The sequence below is a fragment of the Zosterops lateralis genome (assembly GCF_965231275.1).
Source record: "Zosterops lateralis genome assembly, chromosome: 4".
Lineage (NCBI taxonomy): Eukaryota > Metazoa > Chordata > Aves > Passeriformes > Zosteropidae > Zosterops > Zosterops lateralis.
In genome coordinates this window covers 45,725,627-45,748,186 of record NC_139765.1, presented here as the reverse complement: position 1 = coordinate 45,748,186, position 22,560 = coordinate 45,725,627, and the positions used below count along the sequence as shown (strand labels likewise).

General features: G+C 36.2%; 1 protein-coding gene across 1 annotated transcript in view; it reads left to right on the top strand.

The window, feature by feature from the left end:
- Positions 1-22,560, top strand: part of CNTN1 (contactin 1) — a 133,469-nt gene that overhangs the window by 80,615 nt on the left and 30,294 nt on the right. Inside the window, exons 14-17 of the mRNA XM_083859970.1 lie at positions 10,277-10,397; positions 13,515-13,673; positions 16,890-17,039; positions 20,466-20,536. Coding sequence (XP_083716096.1) covers positions 10,277-10,397; positions 13,515-13,673; positions 16,890-17,039; positions 20,466-20,536 — 501 coding nt within the window. The remainder of the gene's footprint in view (positions 1-10,276; positions 10,398-13,514; positions 13,674-16,889; positions 17,040-20,465; positions 20,537-22,560) is intronic.

Sequence of the window (22,560 nt, the reverse complement as noted above, 5' to 3'; positions counted from 1 at the left end):
TGTCGTGAATAGTTGTCTTTTCTGTGTTGGTTCAGGTCCAGTAGGCCAAGAACATAAAATAGAATTATGATTCAGACACCTTACAGACACATAGACACTTGCAGTCAGATATCTGAAATCAGGTATCTAAATTGATGTAAGTATTTTGGTACCTGAGATAAATCCTACTGTGATTATTAGTGAAAATAGCTGGTAATTAAATAGCCTGATTGTAAACAGGGTGCAAATTACCTCAAAAAAGTTTGCATATGCCTTCATTTTTACTTAACCATGTTTTTCTCATCAGCATTTCTGGAATTTGGCACAAAACTGGGCCAGATGGTGGGTAGGAGTCAAACAGTCTGTAAACACTGAGGAAGAACAGTTTATGTGAAGGCTAAACAAGTTAATACAAAGATACTCATTTTGGCATATAGAACAATCATAGTTCCTTTATATTTTCATGTATGGCTATGTTTTTAGAGTGTTCTATCAGGTTCATTTAAAATTAATATCTCTGTTAGAAATCCTTTCTTGTTTTTTTCTCTAATCACATGCTGATTTGCCTAATATTCAGGAAACTCCAAGTGGTTGCCTACTTGTGTAAATATTTACTCCGTTATTTTGGATTTAAATGATACAAAATTTCTCGTATTTAGATACTTCTTCTTTTTTTTTTTTTTTTTTTTTTTTTTTTGTGCTGTGGCTTTGGAGAGAAAAGGCTGCTAGTGGTAGTTGTAGTGTCTGGTAACACCAAGGGACCATGTTTAATTTCAGCTGTGTACAAAATGATGTAACAGTGCCTCCTGAAGAGTTTTTCTCCTAGGCTGGTGATACTATCTGATTTTCCATGGACCAAGAGATTCCCTTTTTTGCTTTCAGTATCTGTTTATATCCATGTGAAAAGATGTTTAAGATGTAACTATTTCAGTCTGATTTGGAACAAAACAGCCCTTTGAGGAGTCAAGAGTTGTCTTAACCTGCTCATTTGCTGAGTTGTAAGACACAGTTAAGGAGCCACGCTGCTCTCTTTCAGTGGGAGAACATGTTCTTGTCCAACAAGCCAGTAGAAGTATGCTAAGATCAGCTGATAAACATTGAAACACAAGGACATACACTTCTTTCTGCAATAAATCTGCTGAAAGTCTACATCTACACTAAGTAGCAGCGCAATAAGTAGTCTGCAGTGTATTTTTTGTTGCCTCAGGAATTATGATTCTCCAGTACACTGGCATCTTTCATAAATTTCCTGCAGGTGGCTATTAAGTCACACTTTTGATAGGTCTATATTTACACTCTGGTAAAGTAATTAATGCATAGGAATACCTTGAAAAAGCTTGAATTGCCTCCCAATTGCATTAGTATGTCCTTAGATAAAGACTGAAATGAGTCTGAGTGTCAGACAAAATAAGAGCTTAAAGAGTAAAGCCCCAGTAAACTTACTCCTTGTAAAAGAGCAAATAAAATCAGTCTGTGTTCGATTTTATTTAGTTGACTGCTTTTACTTACCTGACAGATGTCACACTAAGAAATTTGTTCCACAGAACAGAAAAACAGACTGAAGGTGTTGATGAATCTGTTATTTCAGTGTGGAAGGAAGGTAAAAATGGCTTTATCAGAAGAGTTTGTAGTTCAAGCAAAAGGAACCTGAACTTTCTCCATCTGTAGGTCATCTGTAGGTGTTGAACATATTGAACAAAAAAATTTTTGTATCACTGGTATATACTTTTGGATTTTCCTCTAAATAGTGAAAACAGAAGTAAACTGGGTTTTGGTTTTTTTTTTTTTCATTTAGGGGAAATTAATTCTGAAATTTAATCCTGATTTTAGGGCACTTTCTAGCAAAGCATTTCAAGTTGACAAATATGGGACCAAATAAGGCCTTAAGAAAATGCATAATTTTCTTAGAAGATTGACACTATTTAGTTCCCAGCTACCTGTTTTGTCTTCCAGATAGCCAGTGGTCCTGCACTCCTGATCTCAAATTCTAATTATCTCCACAGTATTTTAGACTCCTTATTGAAGGGCTTGGTTTAAAAACCAAATTACCCTAACTTTTCTAGACTACCTTGGTCTCTACAAACTTTCTGTGGTCTCAGAAGGAGGGAAAGAGGTGCTTCTCCTCATGTGGATGTTGAATCATGTCCTGGAATGTTTCCTTTTTCAATAGATTATAGGGATGGATACTCCACAGGATTCAAAAGAAGCTGAAGAGCTCCTGATTCCCTTAGACCTTTAAAATTAAGTAGCTTAGATCTAAATATCAATTAATTTACTTGTCAGTGTATAACCCCTGCAGGATATCCTTCTTCCTGAAAGATATTTCTTGGTTTCTTTTGAATTTGATCTGTCAATACTGGTAGAAATTCTTTTAGCAGAGACATCTTCTTGTTTTGCATTCCCTTAATTCTGGGCTTTGAAATGCAAAGCAAGTGCAAATAGTCTTTGCTACTCTTCCACAGGCACCTTGGTCTTTATCTGGGGCACAGGGGACAATAGGATTAAATCTGAAGCCTGCATTTGTAGGTGGTTCAGTGCTTAAGTAACAACAAATGCAGAATTTTTAACAAATTCAGCAAATCCAATGCAGTGTTTTATGTACGATATAATTAAGAGGAATATTCACTTTCTGTATTTCTGTTCTATTTGCTTGTTATTGTATTGTTGTGTTAAGGGTTTTTTTCCTTCCTGGGTAAGCAAAGGGATTTTCTCTTTTCTCCTGCCAGTTTCCCTCTCCCTGGCAGTTCTGAGCTGAAGTCACTGGGTGGCAGGTTTGCTCAGGCTTTCTGGGATGTAAAGAGTGAGCTGTTTTACATTTGACAGCAGCAGCCCCAACTGCTGAGCTTTAAACGGGCTCACAAACACAAAAGAAAAAGATATTCCACTGCAAATATTAAGATTAATGGGTATATGAAGCACGTGTCTGTGCTATAATTTCCTGTTGATGAAGGATCCTCATCTCTCCCACTGATAATATCACTATTAATTTATGTGACTATGCAGATCAAGTTGCTGAAACTTGATACAGCCACAGTATTTTAGTTCTCAAAAACTACTATTAATATTGTCATATAGACATAATGAAATGCTAATTAAATTCAGGTAAACAGCTTCATAATTCCTCTTTCTTTAAATGCAAGCTTTGGTATCTCCATCATTGCTGAAGGGAAAGCTAATTTGCATTACATTAGTACTAAAATAAATTTCTCAAAAGGACATTTGTCAGTTCTGTTTTCATTTCCTGTCACAACAGTACGTAAAGGGGAAAAAAAAGAAAAAAAAAAAAAAAGAATTGATTAGCTTCCAAAGAGTCAAATGGAATCTTCAAAATCTTACTATTAAAAAGATTACTTTTAATTTTATGTATGGTTGTTCCTCTGATTATTTGACCAAGGAACTAAACATTAGTACATCTTTTCATGTCCCAAAAAGATACAGCTCTTCAAGTAATCTGGAAAATTCTAATGTTTGTTTGTTTGTTTTTTATAGATCTGCTTTTTGTCATATATTTTTAAAGATTGAAAAAGATTAATTTTAAGATATTTGTATTAAAAAATGCATACAGTATCCAAATACGAATATTCTTTTAAGTTCATTACAAAAAAAGAGTTCTTTTTGTATACTTCTGAGTCCCACTATCCCACTAGTCTATTTGTATGGATAGTCATGAAAAGGAACTCCGTAATTTTACTGGTTCAAGTCAGAAACTTGTACATAGACTTAGGAAGAGTTCAAATTTAGGCTGTAGTTGTCTTAGTGACATAATGACACAAATACATTTAAAAATTCTTTCCATACCAGCAGTATTTCTGTTTGCTACATTATTTATTAGCTACATTAGTTGTCTTAAGTGATATCAGTGAACCTGAAACCCTGATATTTTTATCATAATTTTATCTTTAATAAGTTCAATTTAATTGCTGTACAAGTGTTCAGAATGTTGACCTGCTTGCGAATAGCTCTCATCTTTAAGTACTCAAAGATTAAGTAGTGATGGAAAGATGCAGTAAAGCCAGATGATGAATTTTGTCATAGAGACAACTGGCTTGTTACCTCCTCCCATTTTCTCATATAAAGGGGCATTTCTCAAACTGGTGCTGACACACCTCAGTGTCATTACTGCTACAGAGCAGTAATTAAGACCTGCTGAATCCACACTGACTGAAGTGTGAATTCTGAGTTTGCAGTGTTCTCTCCAGTGTTCATAGGTGCAGGGACACGGCACAAAGGCAGACAAATACATTCAGCATAGAAATTGCAGGACCCATAGCTCAGGCTCAATTCAGCTTTGAAGCAGCTTCTGAATCCAAGGTGTCTGTGCATAACAAGCTCTGTATCCCTGCAGCTATCTTGTGGTTAACCTGCAGTAGTGTAGACTTCACTGAATACTGAAAAGCTTGCTTTTTCCTAATGCAAATATTATTCCTCTTTATCTCTCTTTGAAGTACAGAAAGCTTTAGAGTCTTCTAGGATAATACTCAATGTTCTGGGCATACACAGCCAGACAGTACTTTTCATTTAAGTGCAACACACATGGAAGAGCCTGTTTCTTTGTTTAATTGTTAAAGATGGTTAGTCCAGATACCAAAATTCACATGCAGATTTCTGAAAGAGGTGAGATGAATTCTGGATTGGAGACAGTTTGCCAAAACAGTTTGTTTGTTTCTTCTCCAACACTGATGATTTTGTAAACAACAAAGAACAAGTTGAACTACAAAAATCAGATTAGAGGAGTAGAGATTTATAGCGGCCCGGGTTTTGTACATTATTTTAAATCGCAGTTCATTGGCTGGACATGGATAGACAAAGTTATTCTACTGCATGCTCCTGCTTCAGTAGATTGCTATGGAGACAGTTTTATTGTATAAATCTGTATTCCAGCCCAAACTATTTGATGATTCTGCAATTCCAGTGTTACCTGCAGGCAGAAAATATACAAGGAGTTTAATATCCATTTTTCTTCACTGCTTTCCCTGGTAATCCTCCTTGCATAGTGTTTAGTCTAACTCCAGCTGAAGACCACGAAATTAATAGAAAGTTCAAGAGAATTGAAGAATTGGAGTAAAACATTTCAGTAAAATTATAGAATCATAGAATAGTTTTAGGATGGAAAAGACCTTTAAGAACATCTAATCTAACTGGTAACCCAGCACTGCAAAGTCCACCTCTAAACCATGTCTCTAACTGCCACATCTACACATCTAAATATCTCCAGGGTTGATAATTCAACCACTTCCCAGGGTAGCCTGTTCCAATGCCTGACAACCCTTTCCAAGGAGAAATTTTGCCCTTTTTATTTGGGAGAAGAGACCAACCCCACCACCTCACTACTTTAGGTAGTTGTAAAGAGTGATAAGATCCCACCTCAGCCTCTTCTCCAGGCTGAACACTCCCAGTTCCCTCTGCTGCTCCTCATCACATCTGTGCTCCAGCCCCATCACCAGCCTTTTTTGCCCTTCTCTGGACTTGCTCAGTCGCAATACACTGCTTTCTTTGCCTTGATGTATTAGGATGCTTTAGACATGAGTGAGCTGGAAAGTCACTCTAAATATTACTCCAAAGCTACCCTATTTTGGATAGGTTTGGAGTAATATTTAGAGGCAATGGCCTAATAATAACCTAGTGAGCACGGAATGAGATGGATGGAGTCAGTGGTTAAGAGCAAGGAGGGGAAGGAAAGCAAAATATATAATACTTGAGGGCAAAGCCAACAAGCAGTTTTCTCTGGCAGAAGCCTTTGGAGAAACTTATTCTACTCACAGCACAAAGGATTGTAATTAGTTTAGAAGATGAAGATCTGCCAACTTCTGTGCTAGAATTTAAAAATACTGTACAAAAGCAGTTGACTGTAACATTTATGTGCTTTTGAGACTTACCAGGCTACCAAAATTCATGTACCATCTGTAGTTAGATAGCAGGTGCTGAGAAAGCCAGGTGTGAACACTACTCAGAGAAATGTAGTTTGCAATGTATTGTGAATTTTTGTCATCAGTCATAAAGCTGTGAGCCATGAGCATAAGTGAGCAAGTACCTAGGCTTTTCCTGCTGTTATAAGTGAAATAACAAGGCTCATTACCACAGGGATGCTGGTTCGAAGCACAGTGTCCTCAGGAATTTTCAGTGGTATGCTGAATGGAGAAGAATAATATATTTGTTGGAAATACTTCCCAGTCCACATCTCAAGCGTAGAATTAACACTGTATATCCTTTACATATAACTATAGCTCAATGAAGGAAAAGATTCTTTAGTGGGAATGACTGTCATCATTATACTGCTGAGTTTCTTATTTATGTGTAACTATGGCTTATAAAACAAAATAAGGTCTCAGGTGAATAGGATTAAGACAGTAGTGTTGCACTGGTGGTGGTGTCCCCGTGTCTCTGATGTCAATATCAGGAAAACATCGATAATCATTTTTACCTTAACATACTTCAAACAGCTGTTGGATTATCTGTTCTGGTTTTAGCAACCACACAGCTAATTTTTTACTGGCAGGATCAAACCAATTCACATGAGCCCATTTAGAGTTAATAATTTTAGGTACAAATAGTAGAAAAAGACTGTTTTAATTATTTCTAGCTTTGAACAAACTGATATTATCACCAAGAATCTCATCTCTTCAAGAGTATGTTTTGTTGATTCTCTTACCATTTTAAATCTACTGTGTATTAAAAATGCTGAAGCTCAGATGTCTAATTTTAGAACCTGAATTTTAAAAAAAGCACTCTGTCTCTGCTTACCAGGTTCTTCTATTTCTGCCAAGTTAACTTTCTTATTACAAAGGACTTGTAAGTCTTATATTAACAGAAGTTCCATTATTGTCTCTGAGGGCCCAACAAAGTGGATAGACACCATTTTCAATCAAAACACTAGATTCCTGTAAATGATACTTAATTATACAGAGGCACATTCTGATGGCTTTCAGCAATTTAGTGCACTGACAAAGGTGATGGTCAAAAAATACAGTGACTATCAGAAATAGGTCATAGATTGCTATTTTTGACCCCGCTATTAAACCGTAAATACAGGACTGATATGATGAAAGTATTTGCTTGAATCATGATAAATACTGAGTGGTGAACCACAGATGCCCTTGGAACATCCCTGAGTATTGCTATCACTGTTTCCAGTCTGTGATTCAGTCTTCTCTGAGTTAAGGAAGGCATTTTTAAACACAGCCAAGCTGAGGTTTTTGGTTGAAAACATACAGTACATTCATATCTAATTTGTGGACAGAAGTCGCTGATGCCTGTGCTCTTTATTTGCTTGGTATGCTCTTCTTTTACCACCAAGAACTTAGGCTTCTTCTGAGGTATGGGAAGCTTCATTACCATCTGCATAAAACTTTGTTTCAGAAGAGCTTCTGAAGCAACAAGATACAACACCAGATCAATGGGTTGATGATTTTTTAAATTACATTACATTTTTCCATCTGTTTTTTCATCATTTAGATTATAAGACCACATTCCCATAGGGGATATTATTGTTAGGGCAAGTATATGGGCATGTAATTAATAAATACAATGAAGTATTTAATTAAAGTGCTAACACAGAAATTAATCAGTACTACTCCTAGTAACAATTTGTAATAATTTGTTATTGAAGAAATATGATTATGAGAATTCTGATCTGTTTCTAAACCTCATTGTTTTGTCCAGCATTTGCTTAAGTTTATTTGGAGATAAAAATGCAAGCAATGATCAGAGAATCACAGGCACTGTGGTTCTTCCTAGGATGACATTTCATATTAATAAACTAATACACAGCAGTCAAATAGAGAACTGTTTGTCTTTTTTATTAACACCAAAACCAGTAAGAGCTGAATAGAAAAAAAAAAAAAAGATCACACCAAAAAACCAACAACCAAATGAAAAACAGTAACTGAAAACTCAAAGAGTTTGATGTTTTCTAGCTTTTTTGTTGTAATTTTTTGGAGGACCGAGGATCAGGTAGCTGCCTTCTTTGTTCCCATAGAGCTGCTAACACCCTGACTGATTTTTCTCCCTGGAAGCTGTTGACAGAATTGCTCAGCCCACTGTAGGGTTCACATGTGATTAGTCAGGTGTTCAGCCAGACAGTGTTCACTTATGCAGTAATTCCAGCAGATTTTCAAAGGATGCTGTCTGTGACAGCAGTCTCTCTCATGAATAAATTGGGGAGGCATGAGCACAGAAATTACACAGAAATTATCCCAGACGCTCCTCATCTCTGTAGGCTGTATGCATTTGGACAAATCAAATTAAAAGCCATGTCATATTAGCCTTGAGTGAAAAGTGTGATATTATATATATATATATATATATATATATATATATACACTTGGAAAAGTTTAATCATAACTAAGAGAGAAATTATCTGGAATATATCAGGAACATGGGAATGTTCACTGATCCAGCAGATATGTTTGATCCTTGCTAGCAGCACTTGCGTCACTCAAAAAGAAAGAAGGCACAGTGTAACCTGCCTTTCTTGCTGACCCTGTAAGGCAATCAGCTGAAGTATTGCTAGCCAGAATCAAGCACTTTATTTCATGTGCGCTTGATTCTTCTTTTATCCAATTATTTATTTACCTCAGTAATTTCCTAAATATGTGAATTCTTATGTTGGACCTAAAAAAATTGATGTTAACAGATTTCAGTTTGTGCTGAATTTTTTTGCCAGCAGAAATTGCAGCTGGCAACCAAAATCCTCACTGGAGTCTGGAAAAGAGAAGGGTAGTGTTATCTGGGTATTTTAATCTCCCCTAAATATAGACTATAAGCTCTCATTCTAGATTCAGAGCATTTGGAAAAAAATTAACTTTATTTTCTTCCCCATTCTTTTCAATCAGGAAACATAAACTGGATGGTATTAGCTTTCATTTCTTCTAAATTAAATGCAGAGACAGAACCTATAATATTTGAGATTTTCTTGAAGGTCTTTTTTGTTACCCAGAATCTGTAATGATGATAGCACTAGTTCTTACACCTAAATTTTTGCAGTTTCTTTTTATACATACAATTTTGCATCTGAATTGTTTTTATTCCTGCATGTAAAGGTCTATGCATTGCAGTAAGTTATCTCAATGTTTCATTTTGGGGAGAGGTTTCATTTATATTTTTGAACAATATTCAATGAATCAATATTCAATGAATTGTATGTTGCCCCTATTGATGTAGTGTGGTATAAATCCATGTGTTAATTTTTTGTAGCACTTTTACTTCCACAAAAGTACAGATGTATTTTGAAGAGAACATTTGCAGTTTTTGTGAAATTCCTTTAAGACTAGCACATGTATAACCCATTCATTTAGCCTAGTAATCTTTTTCTGGAATAAAATACAGGATGGATAATCAAAATATTTCAAGCATGTCATGTTTTAACATTTAAGTTAAAGTCTTCATATAAAATGTGCTTTTCATTAAGAAATAGCTGTGGTGCACATAGTGGTCTCTGTTCTACTTGTTTTACAGGTGCAATCTGGTTACTCAGAAGTGTCATAGGATAAAAATGCTATATTCTGTTTGCCTCTCTGTACAGCCAAAGGTAGTCAGTGGCCCACACAGCCATCTGAAAACGTGGCTGCGTATTTTCCAATAGTCTGGTGTTGGTGAAGAGTGTTAAAGAAAGAGTAGGGTCTGGGATGATGAGTGTATGAGCCTTGTTGAATGTTAATTTTTTTCCCTGGGGTCCTACTGTCTGTCAAGGAGAGTGAGAGCTAAGCCAGGGGAAGAGCATGTCCTGCCTGACAGGAGCCTCAGCAGCAAGGGAGGGCAGAGGAGTACAGGGCAGGTGTTGGTGCACATTTGTTTAGGCTGTGCTTGTAGCCTCTCTGAGATAAAAACTTAGGTACTGCTTTAGGATTAAAAAGGAAGAGCCAAATGGCATTCTGCTTTGTTAGTAGGACTCCATGACATGCTATCCTGTCAATAAATAATCCTGTGTTTAAAAAAAGCAAGTAATGGTGCAGAAAAATCACCTGACTGTGGCTTATGAACAAATCCTTGACTCAATTTTGTGTTCAGGTGTGGGCTTCAAAATTTAAGAAGGAAATGTTGACTTGTTAATAATCATTTACTGAGGTGACTGTTTTTTTCATGTCCAGTAAAGAGCTGCAGCTTCTTGGGAAACACAGGACACTTTCAACAGCTGTCCTGTAAATCAGATGCATGTTTGAGAGTGATCCATTCTCAAAGTAATCACTTACTTTTTAGGAATAGCAACCACTGTAAATCAGTTGGGAGGGATGTGTAGACAGATATCACGTAGCTGCACAGGGATGTTTACCAGTTTCCTTAAGTGTTGTTCTTGTGACAGATTAAATCCAATGGTGAGCTGCTGATTAAAAATGTTCAGCTGCGGCACGCAGGGAGGTACATGTGCACTGCTCAGACAATTGTGGACAACTCCTCAGCTTCAGCTGACCTTGTGGTAAGAGGTAAGCTTCTCCAGGTAATATAGAAATGTGTAATATAGAAATTTTCACCTAGACAAGACAGCAAGACAAGAGTGTTTCTGATTGTTTAGGATATGTGATTTCTCCTCAACAGATGGCAGAAATTAAAATGAGAAGTGCATAAACGAGCAAAATCATAAAAGTATACTCAGGGTACTGATTCTGTTGCAGACATTTAGAGGTCTAATTGATCATGTGTTTTCCTGAAAAGAAATAAGGATTTTTTGATTATGGTTATTTTCCTTATGTGAAAGCAATTTTTAGATAGTTTAATTTGGTGTTCATTATTAAAAATAGATTTCAAGGATCATTTCAGTGTATCTCCTGAATACATTTCTAAGTCACTTCTCATTTTTCATAAAGCTTTATGGATTAATTATTGTGTATAATACTAGGTCTACATTAAAAGGATTCTGAGTTTTCAAATTACAGAAACCAAGACATCTGAGGTTAAGTTTATCACTCAGTTTTTATCTGATACATGTCTGTTAAGTGTTACTGCAGCCTCAAAATTATATTCTTGCTCATACAGTATGTATCTTACAAGATCTGTTACAATGTGAAGTTTTAATAGCAATGTCCTTTGGGCATTTTGCTCTCTTTTATGCCTGTGGGCATAACACATTCTGAAGTGCCAATGCTCTGTTTTGCTGACAATTCAAAGCCAATACAACTTGTACATCGAGTTGCCTTGCTGTTGTGTTTTGCCCCACATTCCAGTAACACCACAGAGCTGTGTAGCAGCTGAAATATAGCTAGAGTCATGGTTCTGAACTTCTGTCATCTCTGGTTGTTGTGCAGTTGAATATTTCTGAATTTAATTTTTGCTGGGTATTAACAGCCCATGAAATGTCATCAGTTTTGGATAAAATGTCAAAGCAAATATGGTAAGTGATGAAAGTACTGAATAGATCTGCAAAGTAAGAGTAGGAGCTGTTCATACGCCTTAGTATTATGTAAGCAATTCCTTTTAAAATTTAAAAGACGAGGTACTTTATCAAGCTTCTGATTCCCTTTCCAATCCAGTAATTAGAGTCATTGCTCAGAGACTATTTTGTAGAAAAAATTAGCATTCATTTTGTTCTCAAAATTCAGATTTTAATACAATGAACACAGTTCCGCTTACAGCTACCTTTTCTGTGTGTGTAATACTCAGCATCTTACCAGGCCAAGAGTAAATATTTTATGAAACATGACAAATGTGGGATTGTAATTTCACTGCATTGGTACAGAAGAGGCAACAGCAGAGTACAAAAACAAAGAGCTATGTTCCACAGCATCTCATCAGTGGAGTAGTAAAGGATAGCCACTGTCACTGCAGGCACATGAAGATGTTTTGTCTGTCCACAAAACAATTTACAGTTCATATGGATTGTTCTGTGTGATCTTGTTTGAATTGCTGGTGATGTTAGTACACTGAAGACTCTGCAGCCCCCATGTGCACCTACAGACCTTACAGGCCCTTGTGTTGGCCTCCCTGGGGCTGTGTTACAGACCTGCTTGCTTCCAGCTCAGTCTCTGGCCCTGCCTCCTGGATGTGCTTCAAGCCTGTGCTGTGGGTAGCTGCCTCCTGCTTGGATATATGCAGCAGTTTGTCACCTGGATGCACCCATTTCACTGCCCCTGGTACCTGGGACTACCATATCAGCACCCGGCTCTGCCCACTATATTTAGACCCAGTGGAACTGTGCCCCACTGCTAAAGGAACTACCAACCTTGGGGTTAGTTGTGGATCCTGTATCAGCTTTCCTATGGAGCCTTTTCCTTTTCCTATGGCCTTTGGTGTTTCCTGAGACATGCCATTTTCAGAAGCTGTGGTGAGGTGAGAAGCCGTAAGAAGAAAGAAGAAAAGTTGTTGGGACTGATGAACTTTTCCATACCTTCCAGTCTGAGGGCTTCTGAAGTGAACAGTCTTGCAGGAGAGTGGGTCTCACATCAGACCTTATCTATGTGTGTCCTTAGAGCTGGGATAGCAAATATGCATGTTACCAGGGTGGAGAGTTGACCAACAACCTTCATCTTAAAAATCAGCTCTTAACAACTTCTACTTGGTGCATCCTTTGTGAAGATAAGAAGCTGTTTCCAAATGCAGTGAGGTATTTAGTCCTTACCTTGAAAGGGAGGTCCAAGGAATGAAAATTCTTGCTTGAAGGATATATTCATTGAAACAAAGGAACAACAATATATGCTAGTATATGCTTTTGATTCAGTTAATTTCATTGGAGTGCTTTTGCTCAGCTGTACGAAGAAAATAAAGAGCTCAAGAGCTGAAAATAAATTTGGCACACTGTGTATTTAGATCTGATGTAGAAATCTCTTCCCATTCTTTTTTTGTTGTTTTGTTTCTCTGTGGTTTCTTTGTAAATAGGGCAGAGAAATGTATTATGGTATTGTTGGGGTTTTTTTTAATATTCTCTGGGACTTGTTCAATCAGGTTGTTGGATAATTATCTGGATCATGTTGGCATTTTATTATCTCTCAATGTTGAAGCAGAAAATAGGTCTCAGTAGTTCTAATGCATTGTGTCTGTTTTTACACAACAGTTAATAGATAACTGTGTATCATATAAAACAGAAGCACAATGACAAAACCAGAACTTTGTAGGAACTTTGAACCTGATGAGGGGTTTATCACATTAGGGTAATATGAATGCCAAAAAAAAATGGGAAGAGATCTATAGAAATCTCTTTTAAGGTATGATTTTTCTCCAAAATACGTTACAGGGGTTTCCACATAACTTGCAGCCAGGGCCTATATGGCACAAGCAGAAGTGTAGGTTAAAGGTGGGTGCCCAATAAGGTCATCATTAGGTGGAATTTGAGAAGAAAACTTTTTTTGTTTATTTTTCCTGAGTTAATTTTTTTTTTTTTTTTGTAAAAAGAGCAGCAACATTTTCAAAATATCATATTTTCACTTAAGATTATCTTAATTATCTTATTATTATTGATTAGTCAAGAATTATGGAAGTTTTATTTGGTAGTTATAAAATGCAAGAGCAGCTGTCCTCTGAATCATTCTGTAGAGTATTAAAATTTGATGAATTTTAATATTTTCAGCATATTTAATTTGTTAATTCTACTGTCCTTTTTTTCCTCCCAGGTCCTCCAGGCCCCCCTGGAGGTATAAGAGTAGAAGACATTAGAGACACTGCTGTAGCACTTACCTGGAGTCGTGGAACAGACAATCACAGTCCTATTTCTAAATACACTATTCAGTCAAAAACCTTCCTATCTGAAGAGTGGAAAGATGCCAAAACAGGTAAGAGTATTGCCAGAAGTAAGAAAGACCATAAGTTTTCAAGCATGATTGTTAGAAAGTTTGACTAATCAGAAAGTAATCACAGTAGAAGGAAACCATGGATGCTATTAATGTCTGCTGCAGGTTTGCTGGCCTGTCAGGGTCTTATCAACACTTTTGTTCCCAGCATTTGGAGGGCCTGAACTGAATATTAAGAAATACAGAAAAGAACTGGCCAGGGTTGCTACCTGCTTTTTGCCTCTTTCCTTGTTGCCTGAAACAGTCAACATCAAATACAATAACCATAAAAATGTATTTACAGGTTAATTTGGATGAAAAGTGGATGTCTTCATTTCTCTATTTGTTATGGAGAAAGCTGGTTACAGTTGTCTGCTTTTTCCTGGGAGCAGACTAAGGTCCAATTACATTAAAACTGGCACCCCTTGAGGAAACATTATGAAGATTATGCTTCTAACCACTGGATGTCATCATTGTGCCACAAAATTGCAGTTAAAGAGGAACCTACCTGGGCATAGGACATGCTAACATTTGGGGGTTTTTTGCAGGATTTAACATAAAAGCATAAATTTTAAAATATTTTTAATCTACTAGGATCTCTGAATGCATCATGAAGGATATAGCACTGTCAAAAGATTTTTCCTATCAATATGTTTCATTATCCCACCCTTATAAATTAGAACTTAAGTGCTTTGCTGTGGAATTAGGGTATCACATACTCAGCATTTCTTAAGACTAAGAATATTAATAGTTCAGTGATTGTCTTCCACTTAAGTTTTCACTTGAAATCACAGATATGTAAGAAATAGACTGACATATTGAACTGAAAATTTGTTACATTTTTTAGAGTAAAAAGTTAATGTAGTAGGCTTTCTGTCTTACATATTTTTCTTTCAGACTATGTAGTATATGTAGTTATCTTGGTTATGATTGCCTCCGTAAGCCAGCACTGATATTTTTTATGTCAAAGTAGCTTGGAAAACAAAGCCAGAAGTTTCCCCAGCCCCTTCTTATCTTTTATATCTTGTTTAATGGCTTCTGTCGGATAGACTTTTTTGAACACTAAAAAAATAATAATGTAGAAATTTAGAGCTGTTCAAATAACTGATTATTTGGTTCAGTAATAATACATGCAAAAGAAATGATCCTTTTAGACTAGCCTCTGCTTTTCTCAGGATAAGTTAATTTTATTTCTTATTGATTCTGTATTTTTCAATTAAAGAAAATAAGGAAATCCGAAGAATTTCAAGTGGCAACTGATACTGTTTTATTTTGTGCTGTGTCTTACTGAACTGGAAATGGAGGTGTAAGAGTTAACATTGGTTTCAGATCTTCATTCTGTTTGATTCAGAGCAGAGACTTGAAACCACTCTTCTCACTTCCCTACTTCCAGTGTTATAGGCATGATGGGGTGAACTTCTCTGCATGTCTGAAGTTCTCTGCTTTCTCAGAATTACTGAGGTAGTCTTTGAGACATGCAGTCAGACTTTGAATCTTACCCTAACGAATGCTGAGTGGGATTTACATCTTGGGTGGGACAGGGAGGAATCTAGGTTGTTAAATTCCTTTTTAAAGATGCTAATACAAAAGATATATCTTTATACATAATTAATTTCTGAAAAGTTGAAAGTAACTATTCTGTTCTTTTCAAAATCCTTACTTCTTCTTTTGAACCACACTTAGGAATTTTGATAAATAGATGATTCCCTCAAAATAGGTAAAATCAGTATAGTAACCATCACTGGCATCACTGCAAGCTTTTACTTAATTGCTAAGCTGCTCCTATTTTGATTTAGTGTTAACTTTCAGATAAATGAAGCATGATGAACAAGACAAATTGATCTGTCAGCAAATGCTTAGGCTATCAGTTAATGCTGCTAATTTTCAATGTGTGAAACAAGAAAATATACTTTGGCATTGCATTTTGGAAATATTGTTATTATTACTCCTTGCATTATTCTCCAAACCAAATCATTCATCTCAGGTTTCATAATACTGAGTGTGTTTTGTGAAAGAAGTGTATTCTACTTCACAGTATGGAAATATGTATGAGTGGATTATGTAAGAAGCTGTTTACATTTATGTTGCTCTTTCCAGTTAAAGGGATCAGATTCTCATTGTGCCAAGTGTTCATAATTGTTCTGGGAATCTGTGGGACAGTAAAATTAAATTAAGAGATCAGATGTCCAGGAAGGACATTGAAAGAATATTAAATTTATAACCCAGTTTGAATGACGTGGGAGGTTTGCAATAACTTTGCTGATTAGACGGAAAAATAATTTGAGTAAGGATGAGGGACGGTGGTGGGCAGGTCGAAAGAGAAATGGAAAGTGTGTTCCTTTATCCTTCAGGATGTCACTTTGGAATGAAGTTTAATGGTCATTAGGAAGGAGGAAGTGATGTCACCATCTAGTGCTTACATTGTTGTTGCCTGGATTTTTTGCGGGCATTGCCTTTATATTTTAATTCCAAATCAGCTGCCTTTCCAGTGGAGAGTATCTCAGCTCTCATCCTCCTCTGAACACAAGACTAATTTGACAAACAACTCTCATTTGTATATAAATGAAAATCCTCTGTCTTGCCAGAGCTGCAGATAGCTATAGAAACAACTCCTATTGTCTGTGAATTGCAGACAGTCATGAGTTACTCATTTTATTTATGATAAAGAAGCTCATCCTTATGACAATAACAAGTCTTTTCATGAGAATTACAAGAACATTTACCTTTGTTGATCAGAACCAGATAGCAAGTTATAGCATGTTCACTAATTAGGTGCACCAAATTAGGATCACATTTTATAAACCACTCTTCATCAATTGATTGAACCCTACCTGTCTAGCCCTTGTCTGTCCATATAATGAATTTTTATTTTACTGTTTCTGCATTACAGGTTTCTCATTCCATTTGTCTGTAGGTAAAATGAAATTCTACAGTTACAATATGCAATTAGTAAGGAAATCTCATAGCTACATGTACTAGTTCACACACAGGTAAAACTTAGAAGTCAGTAAGGATTTAGTGTCATAGTTTCCAAATTCCCAGTCACTGCTGTGGGTACTCCTTGCAAAATGTGATATGTGATAATGTAGAACATCAAATTTCCTTTAGTTGTCTATGAGTGGTTGCAGAATAATGCAAGTTTTGTCACAATCAACCACACTGTTGTTGACCTAAGTGTGAAAATGCTGTTTTCTAAACCAATTAATTATTTTTTTTTAGACCCAGCAGATATTGAAGGAAATATGGAATCGGCTACAGTGATTGATTTAATTCCATGGATGGAATATGAATTCCGGATAATAGCAACAAACACTCTGGGGACAGGTGAACCCAGTATGCCATCACAGAGGATTAGAACTGAAGGCGCCCGTACGTAAACCAAAAATGTCACTTTTTTAAAATGTGTTTCTTAATTTTTACATTTGTGTTTACCAATTTGGTAATTTTAGGTTTTACTTTAAAATCAGGAGTTTATAAGATCCAGAGTGCAGAGAATATATTTTCAGCCAGTACTACAGATTGTAGTAAGCAAGTACCAAAGTATGAAGATGTGACAGCATCAAAGCAGACAGAAAGGAAGCATCATGATATGGCAAATTTGTCTCCACTGCTGAAACAGAATCATCCTGCATCTTTTAGAGATCCCTCACAGTATCTGTCTGCCAAGCTGTGCATGTATGAGTGCATGCACATGTTTGGGACGGTGGTTCAGGACTTAGGCAAAAACATACATGTGTTTAACAAGGAAAATGTCCATTTGCCGTTTGGTTTGTATTCTAACTAAAGAATACACAACATGATATGTGCTCTCCTACTGGATAATGCAAATTTTTCTGTGATTGCAGGTTTGGTCTGGTGTCTAACTTCACATCACATATGTGACATTACCCAATACAATGTACTTTGTTATCAGTCTGGTTGTTCAGTGTTAATAACTCAGAGCATATTTAAGGATATTCTTTATACTTAGGCACATCCTTTTTATAATAAATTCTCCAAAATGAGGAATTAAATGTTACTATTCAAGATAATACATTCTGGAGGAGATAACATCGGTGTTCTAGGGGGTAATGTATCACTGCACAATGACTGGATCCTACAAAGCCTGTATAATACAGAGTAGCACCCACTTGCAATCTAAATTTCTTTACAATTGTTTACCATAGCTTGAGTTTTGAAACTAATAATGTAAAACCAAAGTGTGAAAAACAGCTTTTGCAATTACACCTGCTAGGTCATAATTTTGATTAGATAGTATTTTCAAAATAAAATGTATTTGCATTGTAAATTTCAAAACGTTCATTAAGGACAAATTTGGTCCATTAAAATTTTGTTGCTTCAGGAGAAAAAAAAGAAATTGTTTAAATTATTTTGGATAGGGAAGGAAAAGCCACAGAACTTTAATGCTAAAGTAAAATATAATCCCTGCCTAGAAAATTGACTACTAGCATCATATGTTTTATGACTCTAGAGCTGCATTTGAAGGCCCAAGAATCTACAGGAGAAATCTACACACGCTTCTTTGAATGCCTGGTAGACAACAGACATTTTTAAAATGTTAGAAAAGACACAGATAAGGAGAGAAATAATGGTAACAGGTGGAATAGGGGTAGTGTCCTGCAGTTGGCAGTGTGACATGTTGATGGCATTTTTGTAGCCTCCTCAAAAATGGCATAATTTCCAGTTTTGTAGCAGGATGTACTTCTTTTGCAAGAAGTAGTCTATTTAGTCTGTTGTCTGATTCCCCAGGCACAGCACCATGCGCTGGCAGACCATGAGACAGTTTTTGGCAAACCGTGCAAAATGGTAATGCAGTCTTCTTAGGCATCAGTCAGCACTTCTTGTCATGACAAAACAGGGTGTAAATAATTTACAGTTTGCAGATTAACTTATGCACTCAAGTGTGTTTCTGCCAGGAGCTGGAATTTGTTCTAAGCAACAGTAGGATTTGGGTTGCACAGTCAGTGTCAAGGGTACTACAGAAGCAGAATCCACAACTGCATGTGCATTTTCATGTAATTCTGAAAAAGGTGAATAACAAACAACAAGCCATGTATACATATTGTAGTTATTGTCAACATTTTCTGTGTTAAACAGCAACAAACATTGCTGTCTCTTTGTTGTACTATGTGGGTGACAAATAATGTCTGTTACACTTAAAAGTTGACAGTGTCTTTCAATTTTGAAGTCTCTCTTCTAGTAGACAACTAATTTCAGTAACTTACTAGCATGCTAAGACTGTGTGCAGTGTTTTGGTTTTTTTTTATTTTCAATGAAACAGCTTGCTTCATCAATAACATTTCACAGTAATTTCTTGAAATTCAATGGATCAAGGTCTAGTTCTATGTGTTTTAGCTTCTGGGTGCATTAGAGTAATTGTCTAAGTATACTTGTCTAAGTTAGTTACTTTGTCTTAACAGAGACAGAAACGTAGGTTTAATGGTTGAGAGAATGAGGAACATTCTTCTGAAAATAATTACTTGTTAGACTTTAAACAGTTAGTTTTTTTCTGTTCTTTGGCAGCCTGTCTATCTTCTTTGACTACTTAAGCATTTTAGCAACCCTCCACTTCTAACATAGCTCAAAAGCTATATTTTTATAATAGATAGTGTCTACTGACTACAAGGTCAAGTAACAAACTCCAGCTTTCTCTCAACTTGTCATATATATGTTTAGTCTTGATCTCCACTAATTTGTTTTCAGAAAGGCCAGAAATAAATAATGCAAACCATGCATTGAGTGCTGATTTCAATTCAAATTTTTTTTTACATATTTTTGATTCTGTCTGAAAACATCAGTTCTGCTCCGCTTTATGTTCCTCTTCAGCTGACCCTCAGAGAAAGCTTCAGCAAACATATTACTTACATAGCACTTGAGAACTGTGATTTACTTTCACTGATCAGTGGAAAAAATACCTGATCCTATTCAGATTTTTTTTGTGCGAAGAACACATTAATTTAGGTAGGGCATGTAGCTCTTACATGCACATCTGAGGCGTTTAATGCCCTGTAGTTAGGCTATCATGTCCTAAGTTTTCAGAGGTACTTTGTGTGTCCAGATTGAATGAGAAACAGATAAATAGACAAACATTATAGAGGATAGCAATGGAATCATTGCACTCAGTGCAGTCTGAGAGAAATGACAATATAGGAATGATTTATAATGGAGTCCTTCAAAGTATGCTGTTTTACCACCCAGCTGTGCACCAATGATAGATCAACAGGTTGTATTTGATACACAGAATATCAGCGTAAAATGCAATTAGTAAATTTTAAAGTGCTATGCCAGTTTTGCCTAGGTACATCTACCCATCCTGAACGTGACTATCAAGAAGATATGTGCCACTAATCTCGAGTGCAGTTAGGCTGCCAGTGCATCAGAGATGGACTCATGGGTTTAACCTTACACATGACAAGTAAATCCACTGAAGTAGGTGGGACTGATCACAGTACATTAAGGTAGTTACACATGCAAGTCCACAGTGCTTGAGCCCTTGGCATACCAACATCTGAGAAAGCACAAGAACAATACACACTGTGCTTCTCTTAAGACTTACGAGAAATTTTCCTTTCCTGAATATTCAATTAAATATTTGTAGATCATACAGGGAGAAGGAAGAATGATTGCTAGCTATGGTTACAGTTGGCACATTTCCTGAAGCAGTAGCTATACATTAGTCTTGGCAGATTGCACAGCATCATTACTTTAATTGTGTGTGCCACGTGTGCTCACTGGCCTTGCAGCTGTCTGCTGCATATTTTGTAGTAATTTTTCTTGTCTCTTCTGTTTCACTAGCTCCTAATGTGGCTCCTTCTGATGTTGGAGGAGGGGGTGGAAGCAACCGAGAGCTGACGATAACATGGATGGTAAGTATTGCGCATGCAAGATGGCATGAAACCTGTAATATCTTATATCTGATGTTGCTCCTCCTGAAACGTGTGGATGGTTTGTCTCTGGGTCTTGTGAGAACAGGATTTGTGTGTAATATATAGGTTTTCAGACTTTTCTCATTAAAAAATACAGGAAAAGGAATGAGGAAGAGAGTACTGTAGGGGTTTATGTGTTGGACACTTCTAAAATATCATCTAAAACATTCTAAAACAACGAGATTGAAATGCATCCTAACTATGATAATGCATCAAAAAGCAGTCTTCATTCTGCTATTAAAGCAATGGTTTTGAAAACTTACCTATACTGTGGATATAGGCAAAGCAAGAAGGGAAAAGACACCAAGGTACGAGGAAAGCAAAACTGCAGCACAAGAGAGGAGAAGGATTTATAAACTAAGTTGCATAGGCAAAAGTAGCATGGAAGAGAGAATTGAAATCTACTGATTTACTGCAGAGTATTTGGAAGCTGGGGAGAAGAAATAAAAAAAAATTATTGTTGGATTCATGTCAGAGCCTATTAGTATCCAGGAAAAACAGATAGCAGCATTACCTCTAGCAAAGAAAGATGGTTATGTTATGCTTGAGAATATTACCAAGTTTGTTTTCTGTTGACCTCTCTGTTCACTGTCATAAGGCTATGAGATACATAAGGTATATTATGCCATTTGTCTTTTTCGGGGAATAGTTGTTTCATATATGTAAGCAGCTGTTACCTCTAGGAAGAGTGCTTTTTCTTGTGGGACGTAATGTAAAGATGTCATAATTTCAATAATAATTCCATAATTCCAATTGTTGTATAGGGATTCTCGTTATGAATATGCAGATTTTAATCCATATTCATATTTCCTTCTTTTTGTACTTGAGATTGATCAATTTGTCTGGGAAACTTCTCAGGTATGACAGCCATATATTTGAGCTATCAGATTCAGGCTTTCTTAGCTGAGTTTTGTTTGGAAGTTTGGGTTTTTTTGTTTTTTAACTGAGTACAAAATATTTATTCAGTCTTCCTAAGTATTTTAGCAATGAAGAAAACATTTATAAGTTTCTGAAAAAGAAGGTCCACACTTCTGCTACAATATATTGGAAAGGTTATTTCTTAGTTCCTCTAATAATAGGTGAGGAAGTAAATGTGTCCTAATCAGCTTAATTCTGGTCTCTTATTTTTGAAAAGCAAAAGAAGATATGCAATGGACTGGTGTAGAAGACCTAGATTATTTTATTTCACAAGCTTTTCTTCTAAAAACTTTCACAAACTAGAGAGCTGCTTCTTACATTGCATGTAAGAATGGTACTCATGGCATTTCCAATACAGTGATAACTTGGCTGTGACCAAACTAAACAAAGAAAATATAACTGGGAGATTAGTGACTAATGCAAGATCAGAAGGACAAGACCACTTTAGTGCTTCCTGTACACCCAGGCAGCTTTATATTTTCATTATTTCTCTTACCTAATGTTACGATTTTCATATCTGTTCTGAGTAGCTCCTTTAGTCAAATGGAGCATGGCTTCAGATATTTATTTCCCAAGAATCTTCTATGCTATGTCTAGCAAGGGTCTTTGAATAAAGACTGTAGATTTATGGACTCTGACAGACAAAAATATGTCTATCTCTGAGGCTAAGATAAATATATATATATCCCCAAATGTGTTGACATTTGCATATGCTACTCTAAATAGTCCTTAATTAAGAAGAGAAGAACAAAATGTATGGCAGGTTCACGTGTTGCTGCCAACCCCTTTTCAGCTTCTGCTATGATTCATAAGCCCATGTTGAATGAGACAGCCAGAGATGCAATCAAAGCTCTTCTAAGACTTGTTTTGAAAGAGGAACTGAGAAGGAGATCTAGGAGTGGCATGCCCATTCTTCCTCATTTTTCCCCATTTGTCTTTCCCTCTCCTATTTTCTTTTTCAAAGTTTTCGGTGGATTCTACAAACTATTAACTTACTTATACCTACTTATTATGTGCAGCCATTGGAGGGAAAGCTGCTTTCAAAC